We start from the raw sequence: 14,970 nt of genomic DNA on the forward strand, positions 1-14,970 counted from the left end.
CGGCGAGCGAGGCGAAATATTTACCTAACAAATTAATTATACCATCATTATAACATGCAAATAATCTTATGAGATCCCGAAATAGTAACATAAAACACATATTTATAACACCATTTGTTAAATCGTTCGCGGAACAATCGAATTCGAGTAGTGCATCCAGCTGACTCTGCAGACAGGGCAGTGTTTTCAGTAATTTCTCTGCGTTCATTGTACGTAGAACTCCATCTTCTTTTCTAAAAAAAGAAAATTTAACACTATAAATAAAGACACAATTATGCAAATTATTACTGAAATTACCAATTTTGTTTGAATCTATTCGATTTTCAATTATTACAAAATTGTTGAGAAAATTGATAAAATGTTTGCTTCAAACTTTCTGGGAATTTGCAAATCTTTCTGAGACTTTACAGATGTATCTGGGAATTTACAGATTTTTCTGCGAATTTACAAATTTTGCTGGTAATTAATATAGAGGCTGTTCAACGACAATTGTTATATCTGCAAGTTGTATACAGTACTTAAATTTGAGCTCTGAACATGCCAATCTCCTATGTTCAGTTCTTAAGTATACATGTCAATGCATTGATAGCAGTATAAATAAACTAAACAAATATAGAAAACGAGCTCCTGGGTATGACTATAGCATGTGCAAAACCAAATTTTAAACCTGATGTTAGTTTTGATTTTATTTAAAGTGTATATGTACCTATGAAATTTCATTTAATTGCTTCCATAAGAAAGTTGGCAGTGCATATCCTACTCATTTCCATTTGGAAAATGGCGTTAAATTTGCTTTTATTCCAAGTGGCTATGTATCAAATTTCATTTAAATACCTTCATAAATAAAAAAGTTTGCAATTCTGTTTATAAATGGTCGAGATGCGAAAAGAGCACTGTGAATGTTGATCGATTAGGCTCAATTTTTGGAATTGCATTTTATATGGCTAAAGCTATATGCATATTGAATTTCATGCAATTCGGTTCATAACTCACGGAGATGTCAAAAGGGCCTTCGTTATTTTTTGGGCTACATTACCAATTCACGAACTCCGATCTACAAATTTGATAAAGAATCGACCTTGATTTATATATGTAATAGAGCTAATAGCAGGCCATGTACAAGAGTGGTTCCAATTCGTCGCTCACAATTGGAATCACTGTGACGGTGAGATATATTGTGTAGGTTAAATAGGGCAGAGTTGCCCCTTTTTGTGACAAAAGAACGCATTTAAAATGTTTGCAAAATATTTGAAAATGAAGAAAAATTTCAATATCTAATCTAGTGACCTGTGGATAAATGTAAAACCTAGTGTAAAACATTTGATTTTGAAACTTTCTTGTCAATTTGTTAAAGTATAGATTGTGACAATTCATTATTTGTCTTTTTTTAGCCTCTATTTTATTCCGTAAAAATCCAATATGGCGTCCATAAGATATAGTCGGTAAAATGAATAATTTGCAAAAACCGATTAGTGCTAATCATTGCTACTGCACGTGCCGTTAGGTTTCTGGGCGATCGAAAACACTTAAAACGCCTATAACGTAGCGTCGCTCTTAGTTCATCGCGAAATCTGTAAAACAAAAAAACCACATACGTCTTAGCACAAATGTTACGTGTTAGAACGGCAACGATATATAACCTCAGGCGCAGCATTAATATAAGCGCTAATCCGTTTTTGAAAGTCATTCATTTTACCGACTATAGTAGTCTGTTGCTTCTACATCTAGCGTGTTATGGAAATTCTGATAACAGATTAGATTCTCCGAAAAAAAAGTGCCAAAAGTTGCTAAGGAGAACCATCCATTTCCGACCGTTTACGGTAGGGAAAATGAAAATGAAATTTGACATTTCCAGATTTTTTGTCGTATTTCAGCTATTTTCAAAGATTTTTCAAAAATTGCAAATGTGTTTTTTAAGCCACAACAAGAGACAACTTTGCCTCCATTTAACTTTAACATTTGTTGTGTAAACAACGTCGGGTGGCCGTTATTTAGGCCGAAATAATACTGAAGATAATAACGAGTCATATGTGAATGTTTTACTGCAAGTTAAGCACAGAATTAGTTTATTTAATCGGAATTCGTTATTTTAGTGCCTATTTTTCCATTTTAAAATTAATTTTCATTGCATAATTTCTTGTTTAAATTTTATAACTCGTGTAAATTTGTGTATTTAAATTGTAAATGTGAAAATTGGGTTGGTTAAGATTAAGGAACATCTGGTCGAGTGCATTTAAGGACGTTGATATCGCGAAGATGAATCGATTTCAATACGCACGCCTGTAGGGCGCTGGTAACAAAGGATGTAGGTGCACCATTTCTATTGTCCGTAATTTAGTGAAAGCGGGCTTTTTTTAAATAGGAAAAATAAGGAAGAGACGAGCTTGTTAGCCAAAGGCGGCTGTCTTGCCGTAGGCTGTGCACCTAGCGATGGGAAAAAGAGCGTTTCCCGCCATTGGCCTTTTGGTTATTTGAAGACGCGGTTACAGTTCTCGCAGAGGTTAATGAGGTTTGTCCGTTTACGGAAGAAAGTTACGTTGAATTTGGAAATTGTAGTGCATTATGAAACCCTTATTTTATCAACAAAAGTTAAAGTGTTTCCCGTCTGAATAGCCAACTTTTCACTTTGCACTTTTCAGATAATATTTGGGTCCGTAGAGACAATTTTGACACGTGATAACACTAAAAATATGTAAAATAGAGATTAACAACACACGAAATGCTACGTTGACTAAAATATTTTATGCAACGGATAATAATCTTGAAAAGTTGCAAGGTTACTTTATGAAATAGAACCCACCTCAAGTTTAGTGTCATAGTAAAGAAATGAAGTTTCCTGATGCTGCCAACCAGTGTTTTTGTACATTTTACATGCGCCCGAATATCGCAAAACCATTATTACAACCAGATTATGGATTACTAAAAAAACTAAGTACCTACTTTTAAGTTTTTCCTTGTAATCGAACACCTGCGTGTAGGGTAAATGTAAGAACGGGCTTGTGTCCTTTATTTCAGGTTTTTTTTCTTCTTAATTTACTGCGTACGTGTTCCGGAAAAAAATTGTTTGCCATTGTTTATTTGAATCCATTGTACAACCCAGATAAGAGTTCTCATGTTCAGATTTTCCTATTTGTGCCCCACATTTTGCTCAGGCGTTAAACAAAATTTTTGTAATCGATTGTTTGGAAGTTTCGGAAGTGGATTGATGCTATTGAGTGTCCTAAACTATTAATTTTGAGTCATTATTAGGATTTTGATTTGTGGCGAATGTTGGAGGTGTACGTTGAGAGATCATAAAAATTCTAAGTTTCAATTTTTGATTTATTTGAGCTGGCTGGACAGGTGTTTTGTGTGCGTTGTAGTTGACCGCACGCCATTGCACACAGCATTATTTATTTGGAGGCTAATGCGAGGCCGCAGCAGTATCCAAAGAGCTCTAAAGACCTGCTAAACTATCCGGACTGATATATGTATTTGAATCTTTTGATGGATGTGCCACCTCCACAACTCCTCTGCATATACTATGTCACTTTCGGGTAAACAACATTCCGAGGGGCAGGTTTCTTGGGAGAATGAAGAGTTCCCAGGAGGATTCTACATTTCTTCTACTTTATTGACATTTTAATGGAGTGATATTAACACTAGAGGGTACAGTAGCCCTCAAGGCCGTGACACAGCGACCACCTCTGAGAATAATAATATGCAGTTTAAAATATTTTATCAAAATTCAAATTCGAGTTGGGGACAGACAGCCAATGATTAAAATAAGCACCTTCATATCAGCTGTTGGGCGACCCCAGTTAGGTTATCACAAAATATTAAATCTAGGTCAGTGGGAGTCTCAAAGTTATTGTAGGGTGGGGCATTGAGATGTTCCCCCTATCTCACAAACTGGGTTACTTTCCGTGCTTTATGCGTGAATTACGATTTAATTAAGAGCTTAGTGGGGCCAGGTCTATTTATCTCCTGTGGTTAGCTTTACACATCTTAAATTATCTCAAGTACACAAGCTCAAAAATTACATTTCCATTACAATGTTCACTCTGAGAACGAGAGTAAATTTATATAGGCGGCTTGAGCATTCGTCATACGAAAATATTGACCCTACACACGGGAAGGTGTGTTGGTTGCCTATACACGCAGTGGTCCTACAAGAAAAAAAAAGATCAGGTTTGCTATACGTTTTTCCTTGTTGTTTTTGTTACACGCAGCTTCTCAAATTGATTTGTTGATTTGTAAGTCTGTAAGTCAGTGTCGAAGGTTAAGAATATAGGAAAAATTTGTGAGAGCTCTCCTCCAGAACTAAATAACACCCCGTAAATAAAGGTTGATTCAATCACCATTAATCAATTACATCAAGCTGTGATTAAGTAGAGAAAGATAACCCAATAAAATGTTATGCAAACCGTGCAAAGTTACATAAAATTTATATTTATCATAGACTTTGAAACTAAATTATTGACAACTTACTTAATACATGTATTTATTAATTAGTAACAGTTTCGAGTTCAATAACTTGAGATAACTGTATACAAAAAACTAATCAAGATAACCTTGACATTTATTGGCAACTTACCCCCTTTTCACTTTGCAAAAATCGAAGGCAATAGTTCGATACGACAGTGCCTTCTCGTTGAGGTATCTGGAATATCGGCGTATGAAAGGTGACATGTCATACCCTAAACATAAACATCGATTAAAACGGAAATAAAAAGGAGGCGCGAGATTGATTAATCAAAGTTTAAAGTAACTGTAAGCATTTAGCATTCAGCAAGACTAATAAAAAATGCTGTTAATTATCGGATGCTAGGTACTGTTAAACTCACCAAGCAAGTTTTTTTTCAATTCAAATCATTTTGTACTCGAAATTAAAATATCAAACAAATTCGGAAAACTCACCCGTTCTAGCACTCACGGCACCTCATGTAAGAAAAAATGGGTTATTAGTATTTGTAGTAGGAAATCAAGCGGAAAGCGATTATTCCAATCAAATTTAATTAACGTTAGCCAATCTAAGGTGAATTGTTTTAGGTGCGATTACCCAAAACATTTCACTTGTAAGCGTAAGCGTTACGATTTATGATGTAATTTACTCATCTCCTGAATGTTGGAAGATAAAAGTGCTGTTAGTAACATGATTTACATCCTACGATTGAGATAAGCACCGTATGACTGATAATACTATGTTAAAAACAAAAGCTGTTGGTAAACATCACAATTTAAATAATTACCTTGTACGCCACTTTTATCGAAAAAATTACTAAGTTGAAACGTGCAATTACTCGAAGCTAAATATTGTGTGAATCTCTGAAAGTGGAAGCGTTAGTGTCTTGTGGTTGTTGGTAAATGGCAAACTTAATACTTCGTTCCCGTAACACATTATGTGATGCACTGTGACGAGGGCTTTGTATACGACTATCCAATTGGTATTTTGCGATCTTTCGATGAGAAGATTTGCCATTTGAGGTATTGATACGTTTGGTTCGTTTGTACAGTGGACTAAATCTGAAAAAGAAAAATGATCTTAATATTGAAAGCTTGATTAAACAATTGAATTAATAATTTAATTAACACCCAATGAAGGAGTTCCACAAGGACTCATAGCTGGGCCTAGTTTTGTAATATATAATGTTATAATATATCTATCCCATAGGGTTGATCAGGGAACAGTTGTGTACATGCATGTAAGTACACCCTGTACGATGGTGTTCCTGAAAGATAAGTATGTTTACGCTGACATAGTTAGCCTACGCAGTTTATTTACTGAAAACTTTCAAAGGCGGTTAATCTTTTTCATCGATTAGATTAAGCATGACGAAATAGAGTCGCTCCAATAAGCCTGACTTACAGTAATAATATTGATAAATTTACTCGTAAGAAACGTATACAGCCCCTCTATCCACCTGCTTTTAGCCCTTTTGTAATTGAATCATGTCTAGTACTTACATTGTCTTTCTGTTAATTGCATTACTCTAGCTAGATTAATTCTCGGTTTGCACACAAAGGGGTCTGGAATTGGGGTTATCTAATTTACATTGTATATACATTACAATAATAACAGATGTTTATACATGTTTTTATTATATTTCGTTCCCAGGGCCGTTCCTAGACACTTGGCCGCCTGCGTGACAAAATGAAATTGCCGCCCCCTTTTTCCAACTTAATGGAAAAATCAAGTTAACTACTAATAATGCTTTATTTTATGCTATAATTTAAAAAGTAATGCACTAACAATAATCAAACATTTCATTCACAAAAAAGGTAGATATTGGGCCGTATGAATAAAAGGAAGCAAATGCTTATACTTACAAAATTCAAAGTAAATACTCATAACTGCCCCTTCATACTGGTCTGTTTAGCATGGTTTAGCAGCGCTGCACTGCGTCCTGTCCTGCTGTTCAGCAGCGCTGCTAAATCGCCCAGTGTGAAGGAGCAATTACGAGTATTTACTTTGAATTTTGCAAGTATAAGCATTTGCTTCCTTTTATTCATATGGGCCATTAAGTACAATATGCAAAAACAGAAAAAGCACAATACTAAATTTCGCTTTGCTTGCTTTAACACTAACTTGAACCACTTCCTTTAAACCAATATTGTTCACTAAATTTTGTTCTATTGCTATAATGCAAGATTGGTTAACCATTCTTGTGTCATTGACGATTGCAAATAATTTTTTATAACTTTCAATCTTTAAAAGGACCATTATCATCGTTGGAAAACTTATTTTACCGTCATTACGAATATGCAATAGGAAAAATACGGTTACGCAAAACTAACTAATTTATTTGAGCGAAATTGTGAATAATACAACAAGAATTGATAACTTTTTTTGAGTTCCATTACATTTTTATCAATTTTAGTTTATTAAAAATTGTATTACATCCTCCTTAATATAAGCTTTCCAACGATGTGTTGCAAGACCTATGTTGCCATTAAAAAAAAACAAAATGGCGGACGTGTCAAAAAAACCATACGGGACAAAAATTTCTTTTTCATGTTAGAATATGCACAAACACATCTTATTTAAGTCCTAAAACTTTGAAACCGTTCCAACCGTTTTCAGACCAGCGTTTTGGTTCCATCATTATTAGCCACTCTGTATAATCAATGGTATAATTGTATAATAATAAAGCCTTTGAGGAGCGCTTCTTCTCTTATAACCTCTAACCGCCCTTTGCTTCGCCCTATAGGTAGGAACGGCCCTGTTCGTTCCATTGTATCGGAATTTACATGTATACAGGGTAAAAAGCATGTCAAAAAAGATTGTGTCATTAAGGACCAAAAACCGTCAAGTACTACGCTACATTCACACTACAGTAGATCGGATTCCGCTTAAATTTGCAATCAGAAAGTGTGTGACTGTGATATGCAATAGAACGAAACTTTACTATGCAGTTACGCATAGTAAAGTTAATAAGGTGACCTACCTTAATCAGATGACATTGGTACAATAAAAAAACTACATGGAAAATTACATCGCCTTGGAGAGCAAAAGTAATGCATTAAGAATGGGATATGTGGAAACCAGCGATTCGCTACTCACATCGCACATGATTCAAAACTGAAGAGTTAATGTTAGCAGGATTCCACCCCTCAGATAGAGACCTGGAGCCTTGTGCGGAACCACCAGCTTAACATTGTTTTCATTGGGGTCGTCAAAAATGAATTGAACAAGTCGAAAATACATACATTAAAGCAGTTCGCTACTATGGGGAGCCATATTTCCAATGTCAAAAGCCAAAGGTTGAAAATTATTATTAAAAAATGTAAAATTATGTATATAAACAGAAACAAATCATAAAGAAATGCAATGTTTTCTTCGTTACGAGAAAGTGGAAGCGTTCGTGTTCCAGATATTGCTTTTTCCCCTTCTTCTATAAGGCCGCGCAGTATCCATCTCTGAAAAATGCGCCCATCATCGCCGGTTGCATCATATACAGGGTGAATGCCCGTTAGCATGTTTTCCAAAGTGTTTCATTTTGGAGGGGTCATAAACGTTATTTTTTCTTTCTCATTTTCCGGAAACCATAACGCATAGGAGTGTGAATGAACGACTTAGAAGTTTTTGGATACATCCTCTCTGACTTTATATATTTTCAGAAGAATTTAACCATCTACTTGGGGGGCGCAAAAAATTCTGATCTCGACTAATCCGGTCGGATCAGGGAGTCTTGCGACCGCGAAGGTACCAAACGGGACTCAGCACGTAACAGTGCATCGAACTTGCCTGGTATCTAAAACGCACCTCTCCTCGTCGTCCCCACCACGTTGAGGTAAAGTTCGGATGCCATAAGTGGAGAACTTGAAGGCGGATGGGGAAAAGCTGAAAATGTCAAATTTCGTTTTAATTTTCCGTAGCTTAAACGGTTGGAAATGGAAGGTTTTCGTTAGCATCTTCTATAGACACTTTTTTTCAGAGAATTTGAAACAGTTATCAAAATTTCCACAACACGCTAGAGAAGCTACGGGCTAGGTACTACTTTCTTATTTCTTATGGGCGCCATATTGGTTTTTACAGAATGAGATAGAAGACAGAAAAAGAAATTCATTTGAATGCATCGCCATCATAGCCATCTTGATTCTGCAAGATCTAGTTGGCCGTGGATGTTTTGTTGAGAAATGAATGTAAAACATTTCATTTTGGAATTTTTCTTGCAAATGTAGGTATATAAAATGTATAGAATGCATTATTTTTCTTTTTTGTCCTCTATCTCATTTTGTAAAAATCCAAGATGGCGCTCATAACAAACAAGAATGTAGGTAGTAGCTGGTAGCTTCTTTACCTAGCCTGTTGTGGAAATTCTGATAACTGATTCAGATTCTCCCAAAAAAAGTGTCCATAGAAGATGCTAACGAGAACCGTTAATTTCCGACCGTTTAAGCTAGGGCAAATGAAAACCAAATTTAACATTTTCAGCTTTTCAATGATATCTCAGTTATTTTCAGAAAAATTTCAAGTGTTTTTTTAGCCAGAAAAAAGAGCAACACATTTATCTTATACTGTATCTCTCACCGTTGCGGAGATCTCAATGGTGAATTTGAACCACATTCATTCATAGATTAATTTTAAAAAATTTAATATGTAAGTTCAACGTTTTTTGAAGATAACAATTTGGCTTTTTAATTCCAGAATTTTAAAATTTTAAATTACAAAATTTCAAAAGCTTCAAAACCCATTACCTTAATACCTACATATGTATATCTATCAGGATTTGAAAATCATAAAATATCTTAAAATGGCAATGTTTAAAAATATCAAAATATTTCGGAATTTAGATATTTTGAAACTGCAACATTTTAACATTTCTAATGTTCACGAGGGCAAATAAAAAAAATTGAAAACTTTAAAAGATCATATTTTAGGACATCTTGTCACGATTTAAAATTTAAACACTTCCAATATTTCATAAATTTGCCATTTTCAAATTGGGAAAACTTCGGAATCCAAAGTCCCATAATTTCAAAACTTCAAAATTACGGTGTTCCAAAATTTGCAATTCTCAAAACTTCTAAACTTCAAAACTACTCGGTTTTATAATACTTGAAAATTTCAAAAACCTCTAATTAGCAAATGTAGCTTCAATATTTGAACTGAGTGACGATAATATAGTAAGTGAACGAGAAATACACGATTATAAAATTAAATGTAAGGAAACATTTAAATTCAGAAAAGAGAAAAATATTTTTTAAAAACAGTTGGCTGTACCTGAAACGAATTTCAGGGACGCAGTGTAGCTAGCACTACGCTCCTTCTTAGACGCCTATTATCAACCCAGAGATAAGCTCCAGGCCTGGTCGGTTTAGAATTAAAAAAAAGTAATTTTCGAATTTATTTTGATAAGCATAGGGAAATTTACACATGTAGGTACCACTTCATACTGAACTTGAACAAAGATATGTAGGGCGATATCAAGATCATATCAAGAAACGTATTGCGGCAAGCGAGCGCGGTTGCCTCGATCTCTTCGGACCTAAAAGTTTCGTTTCGTTGTGGGGAAAGCCAAGACCGTGACAGAAATGCGGGCTCCCTAGTCGAGTAGTACGCGAGTCGCGATTGTTTCGTTCAGAAAATAAGCAAAATTAAAATGCCAATACAGTGGAAAAGTGTCATTATATCTCTGTGCATCAATAACCACAGGAGCGATATATTTCCATATTTCTATGAAAAACTACCTTTTTCAAAGAGAGATAAAATTAATGCGTAGCAGAAGAGAATTTTACCCAATGTCAATAACTGTAACTTATTTTAATTTGGTGGTCAGTTATGTTAGGGAATTTGCATATTGATTTGCGAGTTGATTTGGTTAAAGAATCGACCCATGAGAATGATTTGCATTTCACTTATTGACAAGGATCAGATCCAAGCAAAGGATTTGGATTATTTTGTTTCACTCATTTGTTTCATATTAGGATTTTTGCCGGTGCCGTAGAGGCCCAATTATATTTTATGCAAGTCTCCAGCCGCTGTAAATGTAACGAATCCCGTTACGCGAGAAAGCGACGAAGATGGTCGGGTGGGGTGGAGAATCAAATCCGGGTCCTCTTACAGTGACTGTACAGGGTGTTTTTTTGGGAGCTTTAGTTAAACGTTTCTGGGAAAGTAAAATAGGTAGGTTTTTGAAATTTTGTACTTAGGAGTTACTCTGAAGGCCGAATCGATGTAAAATATTTTCAAAATGGCCGCACTTCCGGAAACACCGGAAGTAGATAGTAACTTCGTTATTTTAAATGGCAACCCCTATTTTTTATTGGATTTTTGGATTCTACGTGAAATTTTAATGCTTTATATCTGCCATTTATGGTTTTTAAGTTATTTTGACTTTGAGAAAAAAAATGGCGGATGCAGATGGTACCTTGATAATTGATTACTTGAAAACGGTTGTAGTCATGACAACCCATTTTTATCAGTGCATAGAGAATGAATAGGGCTTTCTTTTAGTGTACTTAAAAAAAAGTTAAGTTGCGTACAACCGCACCTATGGAGATCCAAATTTAAGAAACTTTAAAGTCTATAAACTCAGTTTTTTTAAATGGAATGACCCTGTTCTTATTATTGCATGAGATAGAGAATCGAAATTGGCATATTTTGATATTACATATTCCTATAGCTATCTTTAACAGTTTCTGATTTATTCCCATTTCATTGAATTGATCTAGGAATTGATGCGATTTTTTTCGCATTTTCGTTTTAGTAGTTGGCCATGATTTTATAACAATCGAATTTTAAACAAATCAAGGAATCGATTCGTTAATATCATTGATTCTAGTCTAAATAATTCATTAATAAATAAGTTTTTTGTTAAGGATATAGGACGGAAAATTTTTGAAAAATCTAGAAAGAGTCGTTCAGCTGAATTTCTTAAACAACGTATAAGTCTGAAAATTAAGAGAGGTAATGCGATATCTGTTCTAGCAACAATTCCACACCAAAAATGTTTCAACGAAGTTTTTTATATTTTGCATTGAATTTATTTTGTTAATCTTGCATTTGCAATTCAAGTCATTTTCTTAAATATTCTCTTGTAGAGCTTTGTATCACTTGTGCTTCAACGGTTTGTAGTGCATTAGGGGTACAAAATTTCCAAAATTCATACAATTTCGTTCCAGTGTTCGAATGAATGTACGGCAAGCACGTGCCACGATTCTGTCCATTTCACCATAAATAACAATTAAATTCTAAAATAGGTGAAACCACTGCCAGACATTTTTCGATTTTTGAAAAACTTATATTAACCTATAACAGTAGGTGACGGATTAGTGTCACTAGATTTGTTTAAAATTCGATTGTTATAAAATCATGGCCGACTACTAAAAAGAAAATCCGAAAAAAATAGTGTCAATTCAATAAAATGGGAATAAGTCACAAACTGTTAAGATAGCTATAGGAACATGTAATATCAAAATATGCCCATTTCGATTCTTTATCCCATGCAATAGTAAGGAAATGGTCATTCCATAAAAAAAAACTGACTTTTGAGCTCGGTTTTGAGTCTTTGAAGTTGCATAAATTTGGATCTCCAGAGGGGCGGTCGTACGCAACTTAACTTTTTTTTAAGTGCACTAAAAGAAAGCCCTATTCATTCTCTATGCACTGATAAAAATATGTTGCCATGACTACAACCGTTTTCAAGTAATCAATTATCAAGGTACCATCTGCATCCGCCATTTCTTTTCTTAAAGTCAAAATAACTTAAAAACCATAAATGGCAGATATCGACATATGGGTATCAAAACAATTGAAATTTCACGTGGAATCCAAAAATCCAATAAAAAATAGGGGTTGCCATTTAAAATAACGAAGTTACTATCTAACTTCCGGGGTTACCGGAAGTACGGCCATTTTGAAAATATTTTACATCGATTCGGCCTTCAGAGTAACTCCTAAGTACAAATTTTCAAAAACCTACCTATTTTACTTCCCAGAAACGTTTAACTAAAGCTCCCATGGGGCCATAATATCGGCCATGTTTTTTCCAATTTATTATTAATCTGATTGGTGTATCCAAATGAGTAGCTTTTGCTATGGTTGCAATAATGGTGTCACATTGTGCCCAGCAAGATAAATTAATCACCATTGTTTCCAGGTTAATTTCTACCAATCCGATGCCGATGCATTTGGCCAAAGCATGGCGGATCTCCCAATTTCCAATAGAAAATAACACCACAGATTACCACACTGTCTCCATAGTCATTGTAGGCCCTTCCAAGTAACTAGACCACACAGTCCGTTCAAAAAAATTAGAAAACTCAACAATGTTACACAAAACATTTTTTTAAAAAATGGAACACATTAGGAAAATTAAGAAAGGTTAGAAATATGTAAACTACCCTAAGATGGCGCGGGTCACCTCTAATAAAGGGAGTGAGAAAAGTGCTGATACTCCACGAAATTTGGCATCTAGATTTGAATTGTGAAATCCAAAAACTAAGTAAGGGCGTTAATCGATCCTTCCATGATGCACGGTTGCCGACAGAAAAATTAAAGTAGAAACGAAAATTTGTTTGATTGCTTATGCAGGATAATTCCGAAATGAATAATCTTGGGGCCTATATCACCAGTTTTTAGCGCATTTTCCAACTCATGTTGACAGGCGCTATTATGGCTACTTTCTCCGCCGGTCCGCTCGTCCGAGGCCTTAACTACTCCTACAGTTTTCAAGATATTTAGTTCGTCCTTTTTGTATTTGGAAGCTTATAGCTTTGGCATCCCAACCAAGAAAATATCTTAACGATTCATGTCCGCATGCGCAGGCTGCGCAATGTTTTTATTTATGGAGATATTTTTTTGAAATTTCAACCACACATACTTGATAGTAAAGACAAGCATATCGCATATTTTAAACATCAGGTGTGCGCATGCTAAGTTTCTTATTTATAAGAATATTTATGCCATAACTTAAGACCTTTCGCCTTTCGAGAAGTACTGATCAATTCATGGAAAATGCGCTATGGCGAAAACCTTTTTTCATTTTTTTACGTTTTGTATTATCATTTGGCTGTCTAGGCTTGCAGGAGTATGTGACGCACCGCGCACGTTCAGGAATTTGGTATCTACGCAAATAAGTTGACGTTAGATAGTTTGCACATGCGCGCATATAATTCGAGCTATAGGTGTATGCGATATGTTTGTTTTTCTAGAAGTGTCTATGGCTAAAATTTTAACGAGATATCTTCATAAGCAACAAAATTTGCATTTTGCACATCTGATGTTTACAATATGCAATATGTTTGCCTTTACGAGAAGCATCCGTGGCTAAAATTTCAACAAAATATATTAATAAAAGTTGCTAGTGCACAATCTGCGCATACACACATTATTCGTCCTGATTTTTCGTGGTTCAGGTGCCAGAGCCATAAACCTACCGAATTAATAAATACCGAACTAAGTATGTATATTGAAAACTGTAGGAGTAATTGCGGCCTCGGACGAATGGAGAAAGTGGCCATAATAGCACCTTCTAACATGGGTTGGAAAATGCGCTAAAATGAAGTCTATGCCTGCGCGAAATGATTTGTTAAATAAACTCATTGAAATCTGAGTAATACTTATTTAACAAACGCCAATCATTATTATTATGCAATTTAATTAGTATATTCATAAATAAATTTAAATAATTAGACATTAGTTTAATTAAACTTCCACTACATATCATGTTCTTGTTTCTTTTGCTGCTTGTTTCCAAAATTCTAATAACTCACATTGGGATTAATTGAAAAGAATAACGATGTGTCTTATCACAGCGAATTTTGGAAATACGTACTAGGAGAAATAGTATACAGGCCAGTTTCAGTATTCGATTTTGAAAAAAACTTGAAGAGGGTTAAAACTAATTAAGGTGGCAACACCTGGACAGGTTCTTTCAACCTTTAATTATGTAACGACAGTTGCGGAGATAATTTTGCGGATGTGTGTATTACGAGAATGCTTGGAATTAGCGGACGCTAATTTGAAAAAAAGTTAAAAAGACCTTGGGAGCGAACATCAATGCCATTTTAATTAAAGGAACTATAACACTTTTATAGACGACCAGCGCGCGATGCATATTAATGAGAACTTAATTCAAAGAACTGGAAATAATAACGTTAATATTTTTTTTTCTAAGTACACATTGAATACATTGAACATCATGGGCGAGGTAATTCTGAGTCATTGTTTGTAGTTTCAGGTTCAGCGACTGGAACGGCGTGTGCGATTTCGATTTCGCCTCACCTGGCAGGACACGGCCTACCGCAACACAGCTGGTAGTAAAAAAAGGCGCCGATCGTATTTAAAAAAATTCCTCTTCGCGAGTCACGGAAATTTCTTGTTTGTTTAAACATTTAGCACAAATATCGATAACATACGTCATACGGTACGGACGGATGGAATTTTTATAAATGAGCTGATAAAATTAGTTCTGTTGTTAAACGGATCGTTTCTAATGCAATTAATTCAAATTGAGCGACTTCGCCATATTCTCCACTAATTCT

At 34.9% G+C, this 14,970-nt stretch overlaps 1 protein-coding gene across 8 annotated transcripts in view; it reads right to left on the reverse strand.

Annotated features, from left to right (window-relative positions):
- LOC116173985 (phosphatidylinositol-binding clathrin assembly protein LAP-like) overlaps positions 1 to 14,970 on the reverse strand; it is a 95,962-nt gene that overhangs the window by 13,520 nt on the left and 67,472 nt on the right. For 4 of the 8 annotated variants that reach the window (XR_004146005.1, XM_031491748.1, XM_031491743.1 and 1 more), the window contains exons 2-6: positions 5,363 to 5,505; positions 5,232 to 5,307; positions 4,900 to 4,923; positions 4,577 to 4,679; positions 25 to 233 (exon numbers count right to left, since the gene is read on the reverse strand). Coding sequence is in view for 7 of the 8 variants with exons in the window: in XM_031491748.1 (XP_031347608.1) it covers positions 25 to 233; positions 4,577 to 4,679; positions 4,900 to 4,923; positions 5,232 to 5,307; positions 5,363 to 5,505 (555 nt within the window). In the remaining variant the exon portion in view is untranslated. The remainder of the gene's footprint in view (positions 1 to 24; positions 234 to 4,576; positions 4,680 to 4,899; positions 4,924 to 5,231; positions 5,308 to 5,362; positions 5,506 to 14,970) is intronic. The other 4 variants (XM_031491742.1, XM_031491744.1, XM_031491745.1 and 1 more) reach the window with 2 other exon arrangements.

The sequence above is a fragment of the Photinus pyralis genome, unplaced genomic scaffold, assembly GCF_008802855.1.
Source record: "Photinus pyralis isolate 1611_PpyrPB1 unplaced genomic scaffold, Ppyr1.3 Ppyr1.4_LG6, whole genome shotgun sequence".
NCBI classification, from domain to species: Eukaryota; Metazoa; Arthropoda; class Insecta; order Coleoptera; family Lampyridae; genus Photinus; species Photinus pyralis.